The 26,819-nt window shown below is 35.7% G+C and overlaps 1 protein-coding gene across 12 annotated transcripts in view; it reads left to right on the forward strand.

Annotated features, from left to right (window-relative positions):
• The window catches only part of RASA2 (RAS p21 protein activator 2), a 40,149-nt gene extending 13,630 nt beyond the window's left edge, over positions 1-26,519 (forward strand). For 2 of the 12 annotated variants that reach the window (XM_032446468.2, XM_032446466.2), the window contains exons 5-25: positions 808-884; positions 6,848-6,931; positions 8,169-8,241; positions 9,444-9,520; positions 10,879-10,977; positions 12,501-12,657; positions 13,797-13,945; positions 14,785-14,899; positions 15,339-15,413; positions 16,019-16,142; positions 16,847-16,953; positions 18,146-18,232; positions 18,314-18,391; positions 18,730-18,803; positions 19,718-19,824; positions 20,584-20,666; positions 21,064-21,159; positions 21,516-21,724; positions 21,889-21,992; positions 22,993-23,182; positions 24,117-26,519. In XM_032446468.2, coding sequence (XP_032302359.2) covers positions 808-884; positions 6,848-6,931; positions 8,169-8,241; positions 9,444-9,520; positions 10,879-10,977; positions 12,501-12,657; positions 13,797-13,945; positions 14,785-14,899; positions 15,339-15,413; positions 16,019-16,142; positions 16,847-16,953; positions 18,146-18,232; positions 18,314-18,391; positions 18,730-18,803; positions 19,718-19,824; positions 20,584-20,666; positions 21,064-21,159; positions 21,516-21,724; positions 21,889-21,992; positions 22,993-23,182; positions 24,117-24,144 — 2,193 coding nt within the window. In that variant the 3' untranslated portion in view covers positions 24,145-26,519. Of the gene's footprint in view, positions 1-807; positions 885-6,847; positions 6,932-8,168; positions 8,242-9,443; positions 9,521-10,878; positions 10,978-12,500; positions 12,658-13,796; positions 13,946-14,784; positions 14,900-15,338; positions 15,414-16,018; positions 16,143-16,846; positions 16,954-18,145; positions 18,233-18,313; positions 18,392-18,729; positions 18,804-19,717; positions 19,825-20,583; positions 20,667-21,063; positions 21,160-21,515; positions 21,725-21,888; positions 21,993-22,992; positions 23,183-24,116 lie in introns of those variants that run through there. The other 10 variants (XR_014933193.1, XM_015871445.3, XM_085512959.1 and 7 more) reach the window with 10 other exon arrangements.
• The last annotated feature ends 300 nt before the right edge of the window (positions 26,520-26,819 follow it).

The raw sequence follows: 26,819 nt of genomic DNA on the forward strand, positions 1-26,819 counted from the left end.
GTTGGGAGCAAGGTTCTTCTGCCAAATTTTGGTCATCCAAAGAAAGGTGCATGTTATGACTGACTTGGAGCTCTTGAGGCATTTTATTGAGAGCATACAGTAGGCTCGCCCTTGCTGAGTTCCTGAGTTAATCCATGACGTGCCATTGCTTATGGTGTCTTCATTTTTTCTGTTTTTGTTTTTGAAGTACATTTTAGTAATTGCCAAATATCACCCCACCATCTCCAAAAAATGAAAGGAGGGGAATAGCTTTTAGATACTCCTTGCCTTTCCTCTACTGTTCTATCAGTATATTGGGATTTTTCATGATATAATTGAATGCTGCAATGGAATGAGATTCCTAACTGATAATCTGACTGGACTGGATTTCACAATTGGACTTTAAAGGTTACTGGGTATGTCTACTATTCACATTCTCTAAATACACCTAAATGCTTGAGATTCTAAGGTTGCTTTAGAACTTTCACCTGAAATTCTCTTAAATTCGCTCTTACTTTGTTCAAGGGTTAATCCCATGCTTGGGACAAAAGGGTTGAGAGGGACTTTTGCTCTTGTTACTTCCTTCTGCTGGAAGAATTGCTTTGTTTGAGATCTGTGGAGATTTGACTCAGTTCTGCAGTTGAGGGTGGTAATGCTTCTATTAATCAGCATATCCAGGATACTTGCACGATTTGTGCTTTGGATATTACTCCACTGTATCCACTTAACAAACCTTAAATGGCTTCTAACTATAAAGTATATCATTTTTCTAGTTTGTACTTCTTAAAGAAAAGTTCTTAAAACTATTTGTGTTTCTGTCTTTTTCAGGGGAAGGTTCACCTTGAATTAAAACTGAATGAACTGATTACAGATAATGGATCTGTGTGCCAGCAACTAGTAGTACAGTAAGAAAATACATTAATCCTTAAATACACAGTTGTCTGTTACAGCATGATGTGATCTGCCCCTTTAAATACTGAATGTCTGCACATTCTGGTACCAATAATGTTTGTTTTTCTCCATGTGGCTTTTCTTGGAGCCTACTGTACTGGAGGTGATAGGTATGATCTTAGGGAGCACCTGCAAAAGTTCTTCACAGCTGCTTCTCTCTGTAGCTCCCAATGTACTCGCTTCTATTAAGACTCAAACTTCTCACTAGCAAACTTAATTTTCACTCCAATATGTAAAGAGCTTCATATAAATAATAGGGTTTTGGTGTATGTGATCTCAAAATGGTAGAAGTTATTGTATGAATTTTATCAATACTAAATAAAAAGTGGGGAATTACGCCTGTTAGGAAATGCTGAATACTCTGCAGTTTGCTGTTACTCCTAGAGCTGTGTTTTATAATTTATTTAAATTTCTAATTTAGACTTTTGGAGTCTGAATATACAGTTTACAGACTTAAGACAGAAGGCTCAAATCACACATGGTGGTCACTCAGTTTTTTTGCTATTAAGCAATATGTTTAATGGTAGATATCAGTAAGTTAATGCAAATGCAGCTATGCAAAATCTAGTGTATTGATATTCATATTAAAAGTATGATATGGATTTATGGAAGAAATTAGTCTTTTCATTTTGGAAGAAGTGCAGCAGGCTTCAATGTTGCTTGCTTCTGGGAAGCTGTTAAGTCCAGTGGAAACAGTGGATTGCAGATACTCTGAGTTTGCCAGCATTTTCTTGTGACTATATTCTCAGTATGAGTGGGGCTTAGGAGGACAAGCTAGAATTTCAATTGAAAAATGCAGTTTTGTATTTTGTTTTAGTTCTTCAGAGATAAACGAGACTTGTCTGCACTTATCTTAACAGGTTTTGGGATAGGCCATGTGAGGAAAGGGAACAAGCAGAAGGTTATAAATAAACAAAATATAAACTATTAAAATAAAGACTCAAAAGACAGCCTGATTCTTTCCAGTGAGATTTGGTAACTGATCTGGTAACTCAGAGTAAGGTTTGCTTTTTTGAAAGTTCCCTGTCTGAGAATTCAGTGTTAAATAATGTTTGTATTGCGAAACTGTGACGAGGGAGGAAACTGTGTGTGGTATTCTGTTTGTCTCAGCTTCATACTCAGATCAGTTCCAGCGGGCAGGGGAAACCATTGCACTGCCTGTTTTGCAATGGAGTTTTCATTATGAAGCTGAATTCAGTTGGAGCAAGGCTTAAAGAATTAACCTCTTGCTCTTCGGTTGCTTAGTTGATCATGAAAAGGAAAGCTAATTCTGTGACAGAACTAAGGCAGATAAATTGGTAATGTTTTGTAGGCTATTATAGGCTGATAATTCAGATAAGATATGAAAACTTGTGGTACATCAATGTGTATTTATAACTTCAAGATAATTTTTCATGTCTTTCTGCTTGTGTGGTGGGTGGCAGCTCGTATCACTGGTTATCTTGCTGCTCCTGTTTTTGAATGCCTCTTTCAGCATCAATTAGAACAGCCTTAAATTTGCACTAATGCCAAAAGCTGGCTGGATTTTTATCACTGATTTATTCCCAACCTAACTTTCCTTTAGATGTCCCATTTGTTAGTTAATTTCCGCATATCTGTGCACTCTAAGTTAAATTGCTTTTAAGTTTTAAATATTTTGACTTTTTGATATAGTGAAGAAAGGTTGCTTTAGAAAGTTGCTGTTGCAGATTGCAGTTTTGAGTAGGAAGTGCGTTACTCACGATACCCTCTGTTAGGATCTCTTTATGATGGGGATAAATGACAAAAAAGGAAGCCAGATTACTGTCATGGTTGCTCTGCTCACCCACTTGTTGACATGTGGGAGAAGACTGCGTAAAACACTACAGAATTACGTCAGTGTTTTTGTTTCCATTCTAGATGAGAAGATCAAGAGTTCCTTAAACCAAAAAAGCTTATCTTTTTGTCAGACAAACCGAGAGTCTTGAGATGATTGTACATGAATGTATCTGTATGTGTGAGAGTATGAGAAATAAATCCCTTATGGGATGTAAGTCTACAGGGATGGATTTGAGGATGTTCTTGAGATCCTTTTAGTTTTAAGTGTGAGGAACATAGAGAAAACACATGTGAAATTCTTTAGTAGAACATTTCAACCTTTAAAAAGAGTGTTTTATAAAATTCAGAGGAGAGCTAGTTATGTTTTGTCAGTCACCAGACCCTGAGAAGTTGGTGTATTGCACTCCTTTAACAAAGCTGAAAAATAGCAAATAATGGAGCTTTAGTTAGGTAAAAAAAGCCCCAAACATGTGTATTTCTGTCCCTACCTTTTTTGGTCTGATCAAATCTTGAACAAGTACTGGCTAAAGAGAAAAAAAAAAAAATAGTGGGAAGGGTAATTCTTAAGGTGTGGGCTATACGGTGTGCCTTTTAGAACTGTGTTTTGCTTACTAAGGGACCATTAATTTGGATGTTTAGTAGCATAGGAGGCTTTTAAACATTCACTGTTACATTTTCTTATAAAATAAGAGAACTCTCAGTACCTGCGCTGACTTCTGTGCATAGGTAGGTTCTTGTGCATTTCCACTATGTATTATTCCCTGAGAGTCTAGTTCTGTGAAGATGGAAAATAATTAAGCTCGTGTTAAGCTTTCTTTAAGGTCATGTTAAGCCCACAGACAAGAAGTGATAAAGGGCTGTGGTTCTGATTATTATCTAGGGCTCCAGTAGTAACTGTTCTGTGGCTGACCCCAAGTGATTGGATTGGAGCTGACTAGGAGTTGAATTGCCTTCCTTTCGTAGACATGCTTGTGGAAGTGCTTTTGCTGGTTTTCTGAATCATTTACATGAAGTTTGCTTTAGACGCTGAATGTGTCTCCAGTAGGAAGCAGTTTTTACAGGTTAAGTGTAGTGCCAAGAGCTGCTGAAGTTGTTAACCTCTTACAGCTAATACAGGATGGAGGAAAACTTGATTGTGTACAGCATGTACGATACAGCTTTGTCCTTACCCTTAAACCCCCCCCCAAAAAAAAACCACAAAAAAACCCAAAAAACCAATGGCCCTTAAAACAGCAAGTTTGCTGCTTTTGCTCAAATAGACACAAAGCAGTCTTGTATAAGATACACAAGTGTCTAACTTGGTATTATTTGACCTCAGGGAAAGAAAATACATAAATACTGTGTCCAGTTTTCTGAGAGTAGGAGCTCCAGAAGCCAACTGGGGCTTCCAGGTTGTGGAATTAATCTAGAAACAAGATATTTCAATTCATGTTTCTCTGGATGAAGTGAAATTATGGATTGAAATTGTATCAGTTAAGTTCTTACCCCTCTGTTGAAATAAAGGCAATGAGTTAATCTGATGAAAGGCTGCGTTAAGGACTAATTATAGTGGGCTAATCTCTGAACTTAGGTATTTTTGTATTAATTGGAAACTTACTGTTAAAGTTCATGCAAATACACCCACATAATGCTTCTGAATTAAAAGTTTGTTTTGTCTCTGTCTCTAGTTGTTTCCTTTTTGTGTGAATGAGGAGGGGAAAAAGATAATGCAGTAGATTAGCTGCTGACTCAATGAACACTTTTTCAAAACCACAGTGGTGTGTATAGTAGCACGTGTCAGAAATACGTGTTTGCATCTCCCCTTTCTGTGAGTCTGTGGGGAAAGAAAAAAACCAAACAGCCAAGTTTGTGTGGCCGTGGTTTGCATATTTGCTCCTGCTGCAATGCATGGGTTTTTCTTGCCAAATTAGGCTTTTGAGTAGTGGTGTTTGCCTTTTGTATGTTTAGCCTGGCTTTAAATTTAAGCTTTAATTTAAATCATGCTTACCCTGCTCATATAACTGAAAGGCAGAAGTAGTTTATCATGGCTGTATTGCAATTTCTGGCATTTTACATTTATAAATTGATTATACACATTATCTTAAATTGAAGTGTCAGTTTATTACTCCGGCTCAGCTGGGACTTAGGCAGGAGGAGGAAAGGGAAAGTTTGAACTGCATGACTACGCAGGGAGACTGACTGCAATGTGAAATGAGCTTAAAGGGACAATTCTGGATGCTGAACCTGGTTGTGGGGTTGTGTAGTTGTCAGGAGAATGTTTTCCTGCTATCTGGAAATCCAGGTGCAGGTCATACAGCAATCGGGAAAGGAATTAGGAACTTCATACAATGTGAAATCCGCTTTCTGTAGCTGCGTGTCTGTTTGCTACAGAAATCCAGAGTTTGAACACCAGGCTGCACAAGGAGAAATTTTGTTGAAATGGTTGAACTCTCTGCTCTGACTTGATCCACCTGTTGTGTGTTTCCTCTGAGGGTCAGATGAGGTTGACTTACCGTTCGGCACTTGCACTAAACAAACACAGTGTGCTTAGTGTTACAAAATGCCTAATAGTTGGAGAGATCAAGTCCTATCTGTCTCCATCTGCTACTTCAAACTACTGAAGTTTAGTTTAATTTTGTCACCACGCTTCTATGTCATGTATGTGTTGGAGGAGGAATCAATTAATGCTTATGAAACAACTAGATGTTTCAAGAACCCCTTTAAATGGTGGGCTTGGAATCACTGTAGGGTTCATTGTGATTCAAAAATTATTGAAATGCTGAGGGCCGGCTGCGTGCTTGTGAACTGGAGGAAAAATAACAAATGATTGTGTGGTGGCTCAGCACTGGATGTTCCCTGAAGTGACTGAGACAAAGGGACTTTTTGGAGGAAAATAACCACTGGTTTATAATAGTGCGTGGTCCGAGAGGGTGGAGATTTGAGGCAGCACAGGAGTGTTAGTTTCTGTTTCTTCCCAGCTTGTGTTTCAGCTTAGAATTCTTGTTGGTCTTCTGGCATTGTTTTTCTGCGCACAGGAGACATTTACTTAATAGCATTGAATTACTGCAGCTGCCTTAAACTTGGCGCTTTTGGTTGTGTTACAAACTACTGTGTAACCCAGAACTCCACATTAGAGTATTCAGTATATGTATTCTGTTACTTACACAGATTTTGAGCAGAAAAGTTTATTTTCTTTGTGAATGATATAGATCTTGAATTGTCCTCAAATGGGCTAATAATGCAACCAAAACTTACTTGCTTCAGTATAGTTCAATTGCAGCCATTTGTTACTTAAGAGATTATTTTAAAAAATACAGATCAAGCAGGAATGTAACATTCAGACCTTGTCTGTCTTAATTGCTTAAGAAATTTTGTAACCTGCTGAATGTTTCTGGACTTGTAAATACCAAAATGTGCGTGGCTGCATTGTTTTGCTAGAAAGGTTTTGCTCCAAGCGTGCAAACTGCCTTGGTTTACTTCTGTTGTTTCAGCTGATTATAGTTAATGCTCATACTTGGGCAGCATCTGAAGGTATATACCACACTGGCTTGCAGGCACTGCTCTGCTGCTAATCATGTTGCTTCTGTGGTGATGCAAAAAGGTTGCAAATCTGATCCAGAAAACATATTTTGATAACCATCCTGTCCTTTCGTGTCAGGAGTGATGGACAGTGCACCTTTTTACCTCCTTGTAACTGAGTTATAAGCATTAATGGAAGAAAATAGCTCTTTTAAAAGGGCAGTTTACCCTTGATTGTATGCTGTTGTGAAAAGTGCTTGGAAATTCTGCAAGTATAATTTCAAAGGTAAACTGTTTTTCCTCCTGTGGCTGGATAGTATGGATGAATCCAAGTTGTGCTCCAACTATCACTCTATTAGCTTTGGATGTTGGTTTTAAATAATAATTTAAGACATGACTGCATTTCTGAACTTACTCAACTCAGAACCTAATTAAGCGGAAACAAAACACTGAAATCTATTTTAATGCCTTAGAAATGTAGTTTTTGCCATCATGGTTGAGGCCATTTTTTGGTATATGCTGTAAAGTAGGGCAGAAATTGAAAAATGTTTTTTTAAAAGAATTTCTTGCATTATGTATATATTTTTAACCCAATCTCTTTCTGATTGCCTTTTTGTTTTAGCATAAAGGAGTGCCATGGGTTGCCTCTTATAAACGGACAGAACTGTGATCCTTATGCAACTGTCTCTCTTGTGGGTCCCTCCAGGTAAAGTTTCATTATAATAAGAAATTAATCTAAAATGGTGTGATCTTAAACTGAAAAAAAAGTAACAGGTTTTAAGCAAAAAGTGTTGAATTCACCCATTCTTCATGGCACAGGGGAGTTATCGCTGGGAGCACAGTAACAAACCTCTAATGTTAAGCTTGTGTGTGTTAAATACTTTTGAAGAAGTGCCCCAGAGTAAGATCTAAGTGAAAGAATGGGATGATGGGATGTTTTTTCCTTCTTGATAAAGGATGTAAGAAAATATTGTTTTTTGGTTTTTTTTTATGTCTAATTTGTTAAGGGAAGTAGTGAGATTCAATCATTATACTTAAGAATGCTGCTGACTGGTAAAGAAAGTATATTGGCAATTGCTTCTTCTATGAGTTCTGTGGTACAGACTGAATTTACGCAATATTTATCCCGTTGGTATGGGAGTATATGTGCAAATCTGACAGAACTTGGAAAGTTATTTTCCAGTGTCATGCATGTGACTCATATACTGTGAGCAGAGAGTATATATATGGGCAGTGCCTCCTAAAAATGGCTGACTGACTGGCTAGGAGACAATTTCTACTCTTTGTTCTGTTTTTCTGCACCCACATTTTTTATTTGTTCCTTTTATGTTCCAATATTGTACTGTCATAGTCTGTTGCTACCTAAATAAGACTTCATTCTTTTACAAGCATGTAAAATAAAAAAAATCTGTTTTACTTACATAAACCAAGAGAGAGTGGGGAATATATGTTTTATTTGTCCTGACACTGTTTAGCCATCCAGCATTAACAGAGATTTCTTGCAATGAAAACATTCAGTGGCTTGGTGTAAGCCTCTATCTGTAAAGAACCTGACAGAACTCAGCAGTTGAGCAAGACCAGGAAAACTATGTTCACAACATGCAGGCAGTGGTAAAGAAATTGTATTCAAATTTAAGTTTGAAATGCTTCAGGAATTGTTGGCATATTGTACTCGATTCATGCAAGGTGTAGTTGTGCCATGGGACAATTACTTGGGCCGAACAGGTACATGGCTAACTGTAAGTGCTTGAACTTAACATCCCAGGTTATGTGGTAAAGATAAATTTAAATTAAGAATCTCTTCATTAACCAAAGTGATCTCTAAAATGATAATAAAAAACACCCTGCTTAAACACATAGGCTTTTCTTGACAACGGAATATCTTTATAATTCTGTGCTTAAGTTGTTTCTGGTTTAAAAAAAAATTTACCACGTTGGAACAGGAATGACCAAAAGAAGACGAAAGTGAAGAAGAAAACAAGCAATCCGCAGTTTAATGAAACGTTTTATTTTGAGGTAACTTTTTGTGTGGTATTCTGTTTGTCTGTTTTGTGCAATGCTTCAAATGTTTTGAAGGAAGCTGTACTGAAGCAGAAAGCTCTGTTCAAGTAAATGAAGGAGCCTTTAGTAGCCCCTCAGGTTAAATGACATAATTACATTGCTTGAGACTGCCAGCCAGTAGCGTTCTCCTTATAAGCACCTGTGAGGGTATCTTACTCTCCTTAGTAACTTTATGTAGCGTTTGCTGCCATCAGAGTTCTGTTAGAACTTAAACCTGTCCTGTGGGATTCAACTTGGGCTCAATGCTCTTGAAGATGTTTAAAGAATGAAAACAAACAATAAATGTCTTATTAAAAAAAATAAGGTAATATAGTGATATACAAAAAAGGGCATATTTCTTGATTAGATTAAAAGAACAAGTTAGTTTATTTAGAATTTGTTTTCACTCTCACTTGAGTTGCCCTTCAGAAGCTAACTTTAAGTTTTTATCTGTAATGAAATACTACATTTGCATATTAAGGGTCTAGTACTATTCATTTGACTGTTGAAAGTAGTTGAACTTGTGCCTCAAGTGTAGTATAATTTACTTGTTTATGTAGATACTAATCCTAATAAATTGTTCCCTGCTTATGCGCAGAGAAACAGGTATTGTTTGTGTTTTGCTTGAACTGCATAAGATATTGAACATCATTTCTGTAGAAGTAAGAAACTTGGATAAAACTACAATCAAGAAGCACCCCTATAGCATTGTCTTATGATTTCTTGGTGTTAAAGTGAGAATGCAATCCATCAGTCCAGAAATGAGAAGAGAACAAAAATAAGCAGATGGTATAACAAGGGCAAGAAAAGTGGGTTTATTTGTTTCCTTAAATGTTTCAGTTCACTTCAGTGCTCTCATCTGGCTCATAATGAAGCCAGTGAGATTCTTGCCATTTTAATGTTCTGCTTCCTCCTTGTTTTTTCCTGATACATCAATACTATAGTTCCCCCTGGATCTCAGCTAGCCTTCATCAAACTCCAGTGTGAACTTTTTGCTCCATTAGTTTCCTTTCTGTTCAAAACCAACTTGTTTGGTGAACTGAATATATATATATATATATATATATATATATATATATATATATATATATATATATATTTAAAGGGATTAATAATTATATAGCACTGTTAGACTTAAGGTTTGCTATTTGATGTTAATAGGAAGATTTTACTTGCAGGTAACAAGGTCCAGCAGTTACACCAAAAAGTCCCAGTTTCAAGTGGAAGAAGAAGATATCCAGAAACTGGAAGTCAGGTGAGTTTAGTAGGTTATTACTACAATAAAATATCGTAATTTGAGATAATAAAAGTTATTCTATTGTAGAGTAGTTCTAGAGAATTTGCACAAAAAATCCTTCAGACATAGAAATTTACCTATGCAATTTGTAGTGTGCTGATTACTGAAGGCAAGGGAGTTTGGATTATCATTCAGGGCTTTGTCTGAGTTTTCTTATGTTGTGAAAGTGTATCTGGTGGCCTCAAATTCTTTCCTGTGTCTGTGGGTAAAGGGGTACAAAGAGGACTTCCTGTTGATACGTACTGGTTTGGGCAGAATACTGATTACGGAACTTGTACTGGATGATAAAAGCAGATCTGATATTCGCTTATGCTTTCAAATGCAGTATTTTCAGAAGAAGAGAGAAAAGCTTCTTAAGAACTTCTCAAGGCTTTCACATTACTTCTGAGAGAAATGTTTGTTTCACTTTCTCATTGCAAATGTTAAGAATAGTTCAAAGTATACTCTTTTTCTGCTTCTTTACCCTAGAGGAAGTCAGTCTGTATCTTCTTGATGTAGTTAGAGCAGTCGAATGCCCCAGTGCTCAACTTCTTTATCATACTCCTGCATGTACATGCACTAGATTTGCTGAATGATAAAGTCTTCAAAGCTAGCCTAAGTTTCCTAAAAGGCATCAGAAGAATTTAGTGGTTAGTTTTAATAGCCATTGTAGAACTAAGTTTGTGCATTCTTAACTATTAGCTTTGAGAATATCTTGATTAGTATTGTGTATATCATTATATATGCAAACATTTAGAAAAGTAGTCATGCCCCAACAAATCTAGTATTAATTTTTTTGTTCTTCTTAACATCTGCTGTCTGTCAGAAATGTCAGCGAGGTAAGAAGCTATAGAAAAAATAAAAATAAAAACAATTAAACAACCCAGTGTGCATGTCTGGAATCTGTGATTCCTTTTTAAGATTGCAAACATACATGCTGCTCTTTGGAAAAACACGCGCATGTGTCGGTGTGGCATTGCAGTGTGCCCAGTTGTAGCTATTAGATAGGGATGTGTGAATCTATCAGTTAAAATGTTCATTTGAATTATTTGAGAAGAATCAGTTTTGGGGGTGGAGGCTGTGCAGAAAATACGTGTTACCTATAGCACTATTTTTATTATTATTATTTTACTGATGGGAGGTTTGCAAGTCTAACTTTCACTATTTGTTCATTGTTTATGGATTAATAAGCCACTTGTTTGATTCCTCTTGCTTTAATTAGAATGGAGTGAGGTTTCTAACATTTCCTGCCTGTGTGCATGTGGATTAGTGCTGTTAATTGAAGATTCTTATTTCTCTGGAGAGGAAAAACAAATAAGTCCTGCTGTTATTTTCAGGGTAGACCTATGGAACAATGGAAATTTGGTACAAGATATCTTCCTAGGAGAAATTAAAGTTCCTGTGAAGGTGTTAAGAAATGATTCCTTTCAAGCATGGTGAGAAATAACGGCTCAGAAGTTAATTTTGTTCTATGCTGCGTATCTGCCCTTGCAAAGGATGTTTTATTCTAATTTATCATTGGAGTACGTTGTCCTGCTTGAACTACAGTGGTCTAGCTCATCTGAATGAGCTTAGACTTTTGTACATGGAAGGTACAAAGTGTAAAATCTTTCTGAAGTGTTTTCTTGCTGAATATATTAATCTTACCAGAGGGTTCATGGACAACTTCCTTTTTGCCAGTCTGTCTACTCCTGCTAGATATTTAATGTATTTGAGTGGGAAATACAGAGGGTGAAGAGAAGGAAGGCTGAGCATGGCTGTCTGTTAGTTTGCTGAATTTTAGCGATCTGTATATAATTTTCAAGTTAACTGGGAATCCTGGAACTTCTCAGAACTACATCACTAGTAATTAAATTCGTGTTAGCCTTTCAGAATGACTGAAAAGTCAGACAGCATCCAAATCTTAGGTTTTAATCTTAGCATTTGAATATGATCCGAAATGTAATAAATGTCTGTGTCAGTATTTCTCTGTACACTAAGTAAAAAATTGAGCTTCAGACTCCTTTGCCCAGCACTCCGAGCTGATCAAAAACCATATGACCATATTAACATGACATACCTCACTTGAAAACATGCCAAGAGAGAAGTTACATTAGCATGGACGTACTACCACGTAGTGTGTTTGTATAGCTTTCTGAATCAGACATGGCTCATGCACATGTGACTCAAAGTGTAAATGGCCTTCTGTTTGCTAATCGACTTTGTACACGTACTTTGCATGTGAAGATCCTCCTATTCCAATTATGACCTGCTTATAAATATTCTGTGATTTAAAAACTGTTGCTTTTTCTGTTTTTTAATGCTAATTTACATTAAGTGTTCTGAAATGCAATGGGACTACAGGATATATCAGCAGTATCACTGGTACTTTGGAAAAATAAGCCTGATCCATGCTGTCAAGTAGAGACATTCCTTGTAAATTAGTTGTGCATTGCATTAGTGTGCCTTCAGGGCAATGCATCTGATTATTAGGGGAAAAAAAGGCCAGTCCCATGATTGTTTAAGTACTAATATAAGTCATTATAAAACATTTGAAGCCAGCCAAATGTTGAATTTATACTATGGTGCCATAAGCTGTTTAAGAAAACTTTTGTGGGACTGCACCTCCTGTTGGAATGAAATTGAACTACAGCAGGAGTCAGAGAAGAATTGATTTAAATGTATCTGAAATAGAAAAAGAGCACGTTATCCTAATTGGGGTACAGAAAATCTATAATGTTTCTTGGGAAGACACAAGAAAAGTAGTACATGTTCTATTATGTGCTGAAGATGCGTGAAATACTGCTCCTTTTTTACTCTTGTCTCAGGTTTTCTTATTGTGAATTTTATTGCCAATTGTCAGGCTGGGTTCTTATATTGCTGAAATAGTACTATGTGACATTTTGCTTTATTCTAAAATACTGAGATTTAAATTTCATCAGTTTCACTGACTTCATAATTACCCTATTTTTTTTTTCAGGTACTTACTTCAACCAAGAGAAAATGGTAACAAGTCTTCTAAAACGGATGATTTGGGATCACTTAGATTAAATATTTGTTACACTGAAGACTGTGTACTTCCATCTGAATACTACGCTTCTCTAAGAAACTTGCTGCTAAAATCATCGGATGTTCAGGTAATTCTGCTGGAAAATTACTTTTCAAATGAAGACTTGAAATGGATTATGCACTTCTGTATGAGACCACGTGTGTGGAAATATGCAAAGCTAAAGAGTTTCTTTATTTCTGTGCAGTGCTATTGTCAAAACTCACTGAGCAACTTGGAGAACGCTTTGTGTTCCAAAATGCCAAAATACAAAGATAATTGTAAAAGAACCAGCAAAGACAGTGAAGGGACCAGTGCTGTGTGACTAGAAGTGATAAAATAGTTCTTACTTACTGATTGCTCTTCTCAACATTGTCTTTTCCCACTGGCTGTTTTCAGCCTCTGCATTTGGAGATTTTCCATGGACATGGACTCATTATTGGTGATGGAGGTGTGGATAATCACCCCTGCTAAAAATGGTCTCCATTAGAACATGTTTCTAATTCCACCTTTTCTGATTTGCTTCCATCTGGCCCAATATGTTAATAAGCATAGCTGTTTTTTTCACTTGGACATGCTGACAAAGCGACAAGTACAGCAGATAGCAAAGCACTATGAGCCAGGAATTAAATTACAGTTAGTAGACTTTATATTCCTCTCTTATGTCATTTGTTCATTTCAATATTGATGAAGTATTAGCAGAGGAAAAGGAAGGTGATTGGAAGCAGACCGATAAAAATTTTTGCTAGCCAACACAAAAACTGATTCACTGGAATTCAGGAAGAGTTAGATACAGCTCATTGGCAGATAGTGGCTTTTTGACTTAAATACTTTATTTGTTTTGCATTATAATTCACAGCTTTATAATGGGGACAATGTTTTATGAGTGTGGCATCTGTAATATATAGCTATGGTATGGAAAGTCTTGTAAAGATATATGACATTATGGTTGTGCGGCTGCTTAGTGCCTCTTTCTTGTCTCTGTGACAAAGCCGTGTTCTTACCCTCTTGGGTGGATAGAAAGGGTGAATTTCATTCTCAAATGTTAAGTATGGAGTTGATAATAAGCAGTTTTGATTTAAATATTTCAAGGAAATGGAAACTTTCTGTTAGGAAGCCTCATTTGTGGTCTCGCTAGATTTGACTCAATCTGTACTCTACCACGTGTAAGTTGAGCACTTAAATGCTTTACTCATGTTTTGGTTTTTTTTTTATTCTGCTTTTCCATAGCCAATTTCTGCATCTGCTGCCTATATACTATGTGAAGTTTGTCGAGACAAGTACGATGCTGTTCTGCCTCTTGTACGCTTGCTACTACACCACCATAAGCTAGTTCCATTTGTTGCTGCAGTGGCAGAACTAGATCTGAAGGACACTCAGTATGTATTCCATGTTAAGTTATTTCATGTCTTATAAAATCATTCTTATTTCCACAGGACTTCGTGATACAGCATTGATAAGTGACCGTGACAAATCTAATTATCTCATGTAAAACCTTTAAGGTGTGCTCTGCGGTTAGGAAATAAGTGGAGTAGTGGCTTCTGAGGCACTGAGATATGTCCTGTCTAGGCACAGGGGATTTTATCACTATGAACAGCATGGTTCATTTCAAAGTCAACTTCGTAAGGTTTAAGATAAAACAGTTCAACTGTGTTGAAAGAGGTGACTCCTGGAAAGTAATTTTTACGCTGCATTTTGGTACGCATATTCCTGTGTTATATTTTTAACTAAAACAGAGATCATACTAAATTCATTAAATTAGAAAGGTTTATTTTGCACAATTGTAATGATCAGCTGTGACACAATCTTAAATGAAGTGTATTTTGATTGAACTTGTTAGTGTAGCTTTAAGATTCTGAACCAGGAGCACCAGGGGAATAGTAGCGTGTCAATCAGGTACAAGTCTTCATTATTTGGGGAATTTCCTCCAGTTGTTTTTTTCTCACGTTCAACACTGAATTATATCTTCCTTGGACTAAAATTTCTTAGGCTTTTCCTTGCACTTTCTATTTTGTTCCTGCTTTTGCTAGCAGCTATAGTATTATTTATTCTCTTTCTGTTCACTGGGTGCCACTATGATGGACCTAAGATTCCTAGGATCTGAAATTCCTGACTAAAATATATGATAAAATGTTTTTTAAAACTTAATAGCAGGATAAAATATTACACATTGTGGTACCTGAGTTCATTTTTCCCCAAATCAATCGTTTTCTTACAGAGAAGCAAATACAATCTTCAGAGGGAACTCATTGGCAACTCGCTGTGTAGATGAAATGATGAAAATAGTGGGAAAACACTACCTAAAGGTTACTTTGAAACCAGTTATTGATGAGGTAGGTTACTGTACTGAACCCATTTGCTTGACTCATTAGTTTGCTGGTGTATTTGGACACTTTGGGCATTTTTATAGTTTGCAGTGTGACAGTAGTTACTCAGGTAAAGGAAATCTAGAGGAAAATTTAATTGAGCAATAGTTGGTTATGAATTACTGGTTAGGAGTTGCCTTTTTTGGCTGTGTTCTGGGTGCTTGGCAGTAGTCAGTGGCAGTTGCTCCAGCTTCTTAACATTTGCAGAATTACCCATGTGATGCTTAATACAATTGATCCGTGTAAAAAGGCAGATAGAAAAATTAGGATGATTCTTCCATAAGTTTTTGTTCAGAACCATTTAGAATTCTACCCCTAATTGTAGGACAGAATCTAGTTTTAAAAAGGTGTATTTCCATGCATTATTTCTGAAAAACGGAACTCTTAACAGTGTTGTTTATTTCAGATATGTGAGTCCCCCAAACCCTGTGAAATAGATCCCATCAAATTAAGAGAAGGTGATAATGTAGAAACTAATATGGTGAGTTTCTTAATCTGTTTTTGCTAATATAAGGTATCTCAAAGTCAAATTTAAAAAAATAATAATTAAATAGCAGCTCTTTGTGTCTGAAAATGAATAACGTAAGGCAATTTGCAAATGGACCAGTGAGGAAAGGCTAGAGGATTACCTGCTTTGTCATCAATTTATTGGGTGTTTTGATTACTAATGTTCCATACATTCAGTTGCTGATATAGCTAATTAGTACTCATCTAATACTTTTCATCTAGCCCTTGCTTGATGCTTGCCTGTTACTACAGGATAATGTGAAAAGCAGCAGTATCTGCCACAAACTAACATTTGCTGGAGATGTGTGGGAGTTATTCTACTTATGCTGTTTTATGTTGTCAAATCACGAAAATGTCTTGATCCATAGTTCTATTCTGCCAGACGCTGCTTATGTGTTTTAATGTGTCGTTACAAAAAAATCCCATATTAATACAAAAAAGGTTTTAAAATGTATGTGGTAATAAAATCGAATAATTGAATAGTCAAGCGATGTTTGGAAAAAGAATTGTAAGAGTTGTGTGTTCATTGAAAAGCCATAGCTGATGGTCCAAAAAATAACATTTTCTCCATAATTACAGGAAAATCTGCGCTATTATGTAGACAAAGTATTCCGTGAAATTGTGCGGTCAAGTATAAGTTGCCCTACCCTAATGTGTGATGTTTTTTATTCTTTGAGGCATCTGGCTGCTAAAAGATTTCCAAGTAAGTGTTCTTTTTAAAAATAATCATAAATTTGGAAATGATCTTCAGAGTGAAATGCTTTTTTTCCTTCAGTTCTCTTACATGCACTGCTAAAATTTCTGCTTTCTCCCAAAAGTCTTCTGAATTTCTTCCCTTACCAATCAGGTATTTGGTTTTTGGGTCAGACTGTATGCTATAGTAAAACTTTGTGGACAGTCAGCTACAATTGTGTTCTCTGGTACTGTGCATATTTTTTGATAAGCTGCAGCAAGGGAGTGAAAAAGCCAACAAAAGCATGAGATACTTATGCTTTTTTTTCCAGTAATGCAGGAAGTGATTTAATTGAAAGCTACAATTCAGAGCGCTGATCTGCTTATGGGTCCAGTTAAAGTATTTTCTGTTGCAGTTAGACATGTATACAACCTTATCTAATCAACGCAGAGTATATGTAAATGCTTGAGACGATCTCATTGTTCCTAACTGTGGAGCTGATGAGCCAGTTCTATGAGAACAGAGCTTCAAAGGGAAATAAATCCACCATTATTAATAGAATGCTTTTTCCCATGATCACATTTCTCATTTCATGTGCCTCATTGATTTTTCTATTCTACTTTAAGATTTGAATGTCTTCTCTGACGTTATCTTCTTAATGAGTTTTATGTTGACTGTCTCATTATTTCCTATTGAGCTTAGTGCATGTTACATTTCATGGTTTTTCTCTGCAGATGACCCTCATGTACAGTATTCTGCAGTGAGCAGCTTTGTGTTCCTTCGTTTCTTTGCTGTAGCCGTAGTCTCACCTCATACTTTTCATTTACGACCTCACCATCCAGTAAGTTTTGTGAAGCTTTGTTCTGTTTTATTCATAACCGTCAAATCTGTTTATCTGGCAAGGCAGAAGTTACTTTTCACTGAGCCTGTTGCTGGGCCAGTAAGGTCACTATCTGTCAGTAGGTTGATGTTTTCAGTTTTATGCCTCACCAAAGCAACTAGGATGTTCACAGTTCTATAAGCAGCAAATTTCTCATTGTTCATAAGGCATTCTCAGATGATGTAGAAGTGCTGCTTCATTGGAACAGCAAGATCACTGAGGGTTTTTTAAGGTATATAGCCAAATTACATTAGTTCCTCCCATAGTGAATATTAACAGATCTCATTTGTACTTGCAAAGAGCATTTTCATTTCTTGCTTTAATCAGAGGTTTTGAAGTGTCTGTAATCAATCTGTATGTTTATTTAGGACTCCAGTTGTTGCAGAGTTGTCAAACTTAAAATTTTCACATTGTCAATTAGACAGCAAAAAAATCAAAGATGGCAATATGGAATAAGTGAATACCATTTTATTTTCATATACAAAATATGTATGGAGGCTTATATTTCAGAGGTTATTTTATTAGGTTATTGCATTAATTCATGTCAGTCTACTTAATGTCAAACTAATTAGATGTTATTCCATTTGTTTGAGTAAAAAGAGCTGATGGGAATTTGTTACTTATGTTATGCAGTTCAAGGGCAACAGCAAGGCCCTTTGCTGTGGCTGCTTTTATAATCCTGAAAATTCAAGCAGAGGTTCTAAGTGAGGCAAAGGCCATCCATTGTTTTAAGTTCACTTTGTATTATTAAAGTATATACAGTCTGTTCAGCAATAATTTATTGACTTGGTTTTGAGTAGTTTAGAAATGTGTGGTAATATTTGGGGGATTTGAGGGGTCTGAGATGTTCCATACCGAAAAATATTTTTGTGTGCACTTATATTAAATTCTAGTGGCAGTGAATAATGTTAAACTGTGCAGTGGGTTGAGAAATGTGTCAGTTTAATCACAAATCATTTCAAAACAATCGCATTTTAGTTTTAGAGGAGCATAGTAAATGCATTCCTTTTCTTTGGGAGAAGAGAAGTAATGAAGGTGTCAGATGTACTATGTCATACAGTGTATTAGTTGGTGTTGCATTTTCATTTTTAAATCAATTTTATCTGGAGTTGTTTGAAAGAAAGTGTAACTTATTTTTGTTTCTTTATTTTAGGATGCACAGACGTCCAGAACGTTGACTCTCATATCAAAAGCCATCCAGACTTTGGGAAGTTGGGGAAGTTTGACCAAAAGCAAACTTGTAAGGCTACAGCATTTCCTTCTCCCTTAATGGACTTCATTCTGTGAAAGCTTATTCATGTCCTTATACCTTTTCTTTTAGTCAAGTTTCAAGGAGACATTTATGTGCGAGTTTTTTAAAACATTTCAAGAGGAGAAATTCACTGAATCTGTCAAAAAGGTACCTTTCAATTATGTATGTTTTCTTATAGTTAATGTGTTTCAGCAGACTTATTAAAGGTTTGTTGATATTCAAGTTTCTTTCTTTTTAAAGTGCATTTCAGATGTTAAAAAAAAAAAAAAGCATGGCAGTAGAATACACATAGCAGTTGTATTTTATGGATGTCTCTTCTTACATTTCTCTTAAGTCCCTGTATATCTAAGTCTAATGTATCTTCAGCTAATCTGTTGAAGTAATTGCTTTGTACTGGAAGAAGCTGTGTTTATGTATTTTTGAAGTAACTTTTGGTTACTCTGTGTCTCTGCCTGGTATCAATCTCCTGTGTGTTTTTCCTTAAGTTCCTAGATGATGTTTCCTCTACTGAAAGTAAAGAACCAAGTGGTCTGAGTGAGCCCGTACATCTAAAAGAAGGGTAAAGAAAAATGAATAGAAAAAGACCTGACTTGACGGTTTTCTTTTACGCCAACATTTAAATTAATAATTCTCTGAAATGTCTGATGTACTGTAGTACTTACAACTTTAATTTATCTTAATTCTTTCTTACTCTGGAGCTGCTGATGGAAGCAGATTCTACAGACTTTTCAGTCTACTTGTAACACTTGTGGAGGAAAAATTAGAAGCAACTTTAAAATCTTTTTAAGTCTGTCTGCATTTTTGTTACAGTTTGGTTTGTGCTGTGATGATTTATTCAGAAAATGAAAAAGTGGTTTAAAATAAGGTGACACATAATTACCTTGTGTGATGCCTAAACCCAGCCAGCTAGATATTCTTCCTTCATGGCAGGGTATCAAGATTACCTTGTAATTGGAATATTTAACTGTAGATTATAAAATGCTTTTATAAATGTTGTGGTGAAAATCATTAATTCTAAGAAATGAGCAAGCTGAGAAATTCAATTTATGAGGACAGAGAACTTTATGTTCACCCCTGAGAAGCAGATACATATTAAGTGCAGATTTTATTGTGGGGGGAAAAAAAGCACCAGAATTTTACACAATAAAAATATACTTATTAAAATAATACATAAAAATGGTCATGTAGTTGAATGCATCTTAGTCACTTCTTGAAAATTTGGAGTTAGGAATCTGAGTAAGCGAGTGTTGGTCCCCATATTTGCTCCTGTTTTTCTCACTCTTAGCCTGTAAATAGAACCCTCTTTACACAATCAGTGTACTGGGAGGTAATCTTGACCCATTTACAACAAATAGAACTGTAATGACAGTGAAATCGACTGTGTTGTATGATGAGTAATGTTGTGCTCCCACGTGGTTTTGAAAGCTCTCTGGAAGATTAAAGTTGCATTTTCATTTGATTCTTTTGTTACAGAGAAATGTACAAAAGAGCTCAGGGAAGGACTCGGATTGGTAAAAAGAATTTCAAGAAGCGGTGGTTCTGTCTGACAAGTAGAGAATTCACCTACCACAAACAGCAAGGTTCAATGTTTTACAGTTACTTTTATTTTTCAGTGTTTTCTGTTTGTATCTGAACATGACTACTTAAAATTCATGCTTTTTCATACCAGACTTGATATATTTGTTACCTTTTGCTGTGTTTGCTACGTTCTCCTGAACTGAGTCGCAGAGTCATGTTTGTCCTGTAGAAAACCTTTACACCACAGATTGCTGGACTCAACTGTGCAGAGTTGAGATTTGAAGACCAAAATAGCTGGCAGTTGGAGAGGTCCAAGGTCTAGAACCTTCCAAGGTCTGCACTGTAGTAGTGAGATTCTTAGCCCTGGAAGAGAGCTAGAGACCATCCAGGCTGGAAGTACTGTCAGCTCTCAGGCCTTAATTACAGCCACCCATGATCCTGGGAATTTCCAGTTCAGTACAGCAGTATTTATTCCTGTTCTTGCAGTAGGGAATTTGTTAAACATGAATGCTGGTAACTGGTAAAATGTGAGGTTATATATGAGGTTTGTTAATCTTTTGTTTTGTGAGTTCCCTGCTTTATGGATGCATAATAACTTAAGCAGATGCATTCATGATAAATGGCAGGTACATTTTCTAAGCCTCTTCGTGTCCTGCTGGGACTAAACGAGTTCTAAGTTCTTGAAGCTTTAGAGGATAGTCAATAATTTATATACTTTTTCTCAATAATAAAAAGGATGTTTTGAGAACTTAATAGAATCATGGCGCTGAGTTTACAAAATATTTGTTTCACACTCGTTATTTATTTACAAAATTTTACAGACAAGGAACCAATTTTCACTATTCCTGTCAAAAACATTCTAGCAGTGGAGAAGCTTGATGAGAGCTCCTTCAACAAGAAAAATGTAAGTTAGAAGATGATTTCTCTCCAGTCCTTGATGTGTTCTTAAAATAACAGGTTCTAGTTAGCTCAATAAACTCCAAAATATCTTTGTTGTACTGGGGGGGGGGAGAAAGAAGGTTACATTCAGTCCTTTGCAAGAGTCTTTTGACTCTTCTGAGTACAGAACTTAGCCTGGGGATTCAGATTTCTGTGCCAGCTTTTCTGAATGGTTTTATGACTTGCTCCCCTTTCTGAGTACCTAAAATGCAGGTTAGAACTACCGTGACCTTATAACAGCACTTATGTGTAAGGTAGTAATAGTATGTATTGCATTATTTGCTGATGTAATAAAATGTGATGTTACTTAACTTGTACTTATTCTCTTTGTTGAGAAATTATATAATAATCATCTGATATAGTTGTTCCTGCAGCCTCATTCTGGACCTGTAGCACATTCTGTCCTTACATCAATCCAAAATTCTGAGGCAGTGATGAAGTACAGCTGTTACTTAGGGGTGAGCATGACTAAAGGAGAGACCTCTGGGAATCTCCTATTATTCTTAGGATATATAGTACAAAATCTGAGGTCACATCTAAAGAGACTTGAATGAGGAGGGCATTTTTATTATTTAAGACTGTTTTGGATGAAGAAGTTGAACACAGCTGGTTTTGTGTTGGGTTCTTATGTTAGGATTCTATAGTAAAATGTGAGAGGTAAAAAGTCCTTTTCCCTCTCTCTTATCTCACTTTCAGTCTTTATTTTGCTTTGAATTGCATGAGGTTTGAAACTTATTTTGGACGTATTCAAAATAGATCATTAATTGGGCTTTATTTACTGAGCAAAATTGCATTTATTGCATTACTTCTACAGATGTTTCAAGTACTACATGGAGAAAAGCCACTCTATATCCAAGCAAATAATTGTGTAGAAGCTAGTGAGTGGATAGAAGCTCTCTGTCGAGTAACAAGATGCAACCAGAAGAGACTTAGCTTTTACCACCCTTCGGCTTTTTTGAATGGCAACTGGCTTTGCTGCAAGGCTACAGTAGAGAACACAGTGGGCTGTGCTCGTTGCACTGCGTAAGTTGCGTCTCAGATGAGAATGTGTATGTTTAGTAAGTCCGATCACAGGTGACTCACTGTACAATTTGAGAATCTGTAGGCAAGGCTTCCTGTCTGCTTTAGCAAGTTACTAAGAACATGTAGTTCTTGGATTACTTATTTTCTGTTTGTTCACCTTTTAGAGATGTTCCTGCTGATACTCAAATTGAGATTGATGGAGACAGAGAGACGGAAAGAATTTACACGCTTTTCACCATCAACATGTCTAAACTTCAGAAGCTGGAAGGTACTCAAGTACAAATTCAGAAGAATTATACTGTATTTTTCAACTCTAATTCTTTAGGTCTCTAACATCTACTTGATGTCTTACCTATTTACTTAACAATAACAGACTGGAGACAGAATATATGTAGGTAATGCCTCCAATGTATTTCCATTAAAAATACATCAGATATAGAGAGTGTGGTAACAACATTTGATTGAGCAAATTCTCAGTGACAAAACACTATTTTTCATCGTAGCCACTACTGAAATTAACAACCCACCACCTTGCTGTACTGACATGCACTGTTTGATCTCCATAACTGTCCAGCAAGTGCTACTGAATGTCCACAGGTGCAATTTTTTCTGCCTGGAGGAGAATTCAGTGGCACACCTTTGTTTTCATGCACAGTTCCATGTCAGATGCCATTTTGTCATACTTCTCTTCTACAATCTGTCACGTGGCAACAAAAAGTGATGGGATATTGGTGGGAAGGTCGAACTTCTATTGCCATACCAGCAATACTGTCATGGGCCAGTATTATAACATAGGAAGCATTATTTTCAGAGCAGTTCTTGTACTGAGTCTTTAGTACTCTAGTAACAGACATTGTTCAGTCATTTCTTAGCAGTAGACATCAGGTGAGCACATTATTCGATCTGAGACTGTGTATGAAAAATTCTGAAACAGTCTTAACAAAGATGGCAAGTCTAGTTGTTTGCTTTTCTGCCCCTGTTCTTGTTTTCCTGGTTATGGAATGAATTATATGCAGTGTAGCTGAGTTAAAAGAAAGCATTGATTTTGGTTAGGAGGGAGCTGGCTAATCAGGATGCAGAACTAGTGGAGAATAAGCAACAGAACCACAAATACATCTAGCTGATACTTTTTCTGTCTCAGTCTGCTATATGCATACACTAGAGTAAGATCACTTTTCAGAATTTCAGAATCCTTGTTTACATGGTAGGAGTTAAATGTGCTGCTTGATAACCAAAATCTAATTGGGAGTTTGTGATTATTTTTGTAGAGGCTTGTGGAAGCATCGCTGTCTATCAGGGTCCACGGAAAGAACCAGATGACTATTCTAACTTCACAATTGAAGATTCTGTGGCAACTTTTCATACCCTTAAACAGATAATAGATACAGTAGAAAAGCTGAATGAATCACATGAGAAATACCTAAAGAAGAGATCATCCAGTGCTGAATATGGTAGTGAGTAAGTATTTTAAATAATTTTGATGTACAAATATGTACTAACAAAAATTTAAGATGATAAAGTTCAGGTAGCAATAACTGAACCAAAACTAGATTTTTGACAACCCAGAGACATGGAGGAAAATAAGGGATGTAATTTCCTTTATTTGTAGTAGTGCAGCTCTTTACCAGTTGATAGATGATAGCTTGTGCCAGAAGAATATCTTGTTTCATCTGTTTGTGTCAAGATTCCCTTAAGCAACAAATCTGTAGTTTTCTTGCAATTTCAGGCTTGTGTGCACGTCACGTATTAACCTGAACTGCCTGCTAACCTTCTGATGTTCCTTAGTATTTTAAGTTGTCTTAGGAAGTTTCAGTTAAGGAATTAAATTGTCTGACTACCTTCTAGTGCTTTTCTTTTTAAACTTTTTTAATCAAGCATCAGTTAAAGTTAAATGATCAGGTTCTTATTATTATACTGAAAGCACGCATTTATTGCATACTTTGTGTTTTAAATTCTCTTGTCGTGCTCAATGATAAATGTTTTTTAAAATAGAATTTTTAAAAAAAATATATATATCTTTTCAAGCTCATTGCTCCAGAGCTGATTGTTTCGATTCTCCTCAATCCAAGCTTTTGTCCACATAACAGCACTGGTCAAATCCTGTGTTTTCTTTGTTGCATCAGTAATGTTTAAATTTTCAGAAGAAAGAACACTACAAGAGTATTTGATATTGGGCTCAGGTTGTTCTGAAGAAGTGACAATTGATTTGTGAGTTCCACGTGCAAGTACATAAGGCTTTATGCAAATCACAAACATCCAGAAATTACACAAAAAATTGTTTTTCTTAATGAGTAAAAAGTACATGAAATAATTAAAAAGCAAAGGGTAACCATTACAAATATTTACATGTGATGTTTTTCTTTTTTTTTTCTTTTTTTTTTTTTTTTCCCAGAAAAAATCCAATCGGGAAGGTTTCCTAACCAAAACCAGCTATGGCACACTTGGATGAAAAACAAACTGGAAGCATTCTCAAGTTTTTTGTTGTTTTGTTTCATTTTGTAGTTCATTATGTGCATTTTCACAAAGTATTTAAAAATGAACATACATGCTAGTTGTGTTGACAATCTATTTAATATTTAATAGAAAGCTAGCTACTTGGAAATCTGGTCTTTAAAGCTGAAGAACTTGAAGTTCCAGGTTCTGAAAGTAACAAATATGAGTAAATCTAAGAGTTGTTTGCTGTTTTATTGGAAAGAATTTTCTAAACAAATAAGCTTTTTAATGGAAGAAAATCAACATGATGTTTGTTGGTTGTATTGCATCTCTTAATGCATGTATTGCAAACTTGTATGAGTTTACAATGAATGCCTGCCCTGCTGATAAAAATCTTTAAATAGAAATCCCGAGATACTCTGTCATAGAAAAGATCTGAATTTTCACAGTCAACTCATTTGACATTCTTTTTTTTCCTATATTAGGTGTTGTCAGAACTTGGTTTAACTACACCTGAAGTCTTACAGAATCATGCAGTATGTTGCAAATAATCTGGACAGCAGATGCAAGAATTTAGGTTTTGTTGTTTAAGTACTAAAGAAGAAGAAATCAGGGAACTTTTATTATGCCTCCTGTTTACATTTGAAGTGAGTGGTATATGGAGAGACACGAGACCACTATCAATTTCCTCTAGGGTACTTCTTTAAGGTACTTTTTTCTTTATCTGAAAACAGATGCAGGGTAGCAGCATTCTTCATAAATAAGTTTGCCTACAGATTTAAAAGCAAACTCAAATGTGAACTGGTTACGGTTAAGTACCGATCAATTGACATCATCCTGTTCATGATCTTTTGATTTAAAAAAAAAAAAAAGTAATAGCTAGGTTCAGTTCACCATTTGACTACAAATCTAATAAATAATCTCTATTATATAATCACTCAAAGCACTTTAGATATCTGGACTATCCCAGATTATTTTTAGATACTTTGTAGTATCTGCTTGTTATGATCAGTTCAATGATCAACATTGTTTTTCTTTAAACAATGCTTCAGTGAATATTTTTATATCCTTAGCTATATGAATTCTTATTTGCCAATTAACACAATTTTTAAACTGCCATTCTTGACTCTAGTAAGATTAATTTTTGCTCATTTCATCTGAGATGTTAGGTTTCTGCTGAAAGAACGTATATGTATATAACCTGGAAGAAGCAAAGATGGCAACTTTGCTTCATCAGTATTAAATATAATGGTACTCCTTGGAATACTATTTTTAATAATAACTATATGTGGTACTTTTTATTTTTGAGCATTTGCTGTGGGATCTTCTGTTGTTTATTTGTTGGTGTGTTTTGTTTTACAATCATGATTTTGGCCAAATTAGTTAGAAATGTGACCTACAAATAGAGTAGAAATCCACAATGCTTGAAAACTCTAAGCTGGTTCAGTTACTATGCGTATGTAACACTGTTATAGGGGAGCTTTCTGTAATAGAAGCACACTGGCAAGACAAGATTGAAGTTTTTTTTTTAATGAATGTAACTTGTTAAAATAACTATTTGTTTTAAAACCGTACAAACCACGATAGAATGTCTGGGAATCAGTGCTAGTGTCTGCGATGCCACAATATTCAGTCACCTCCACCGTTCTTGCCTTTACTTAAATAATTTTGATGTATTTTAAGGGATTTTCATTTGCCAAACGGTTCAAATTGGAGTGGTGGGAATCATATGAATGCCAAGAAATGTGTTTTGCCAAGGTAAATTGGGTCTGTGTAACTGCCATCAAAAAGTTGCCATTAATCGCAAATTAAGTGCTTTTCTGTGTCGAGGTTAGTTTGTGCTGTACATTGATTAACACTGTGGCAAAGCGTGTCTTCCTTGGGGCCATTTTTTTTAAGATTTCATAATCCAGATTATGGAAAAACACTTGGAACTGGTTTGTTGTTGTTGTTGTTGTTTTTTTAAAGAAAAGTTAAATAATAATAAAGAAAATGCACTTTTTTCTTTGATGGTACTGGAATATTTAGGAAAAAGAACAAAGGCCATTGAATATTTGTGACCAGTAGGATTTAATTTCTCATTTTTATAATGCTTAAAAACACAGTAGATGTTCTAGAATTTAATTAGGTACGAGTAGGATGATTAATAATAAAAGTTGCCTTCATTTTGATTAGTCTAGAAACATGATGTTATTCAGTAATCAGTTCTGTTTGGATTGTAAATTATCATTAGTTTTAATTTGTGTTATGCTGATGTACTGTTGAATGTATTTTTATTTAAATTTTATTTTCTTATCAAGACATTAAAATGTTTTGTAACATCGCTTGAGAATAACTCATAAATAAATTCCAACAAACTTGAGGTTTGCTGTGCGCTTACTGTGAGGCTTCTGAAAATGTTGACTTGAAGACCGACTACATAGGAGTTTCCATACAGGAGTTGGTTATAACAAAATCAATATCTAAATACCCCCAAAACCCTACAGCTTTAATTTGAGGGATCTTGTCTGGTCATCTACAGCATCACTTCAGTTTAACTTAGCGTTATAGCTGGAGAGAGAAATGCTTCTCAGTGGTATAACACTGTATGTAAGAAGCTTCAGTAACTTCACAGCTCTAAAATGTTTACAACGTCTAGTCTGATGTGTTAAAGGATATCTAT

The sequence above is a fragment of the Coturnix japonica genome, chromosome 12, assembly GCF_054131305.1.
Source record: "Coturnix japonica strain WE chromosome 12, WE-NBRP24, whole genome shotgun sequence".
NCBI lineage: Eukaryota > Metazoa > Chordata > Aves > Galliformes > Phasianidae > Coturnix > Coturnix japonica.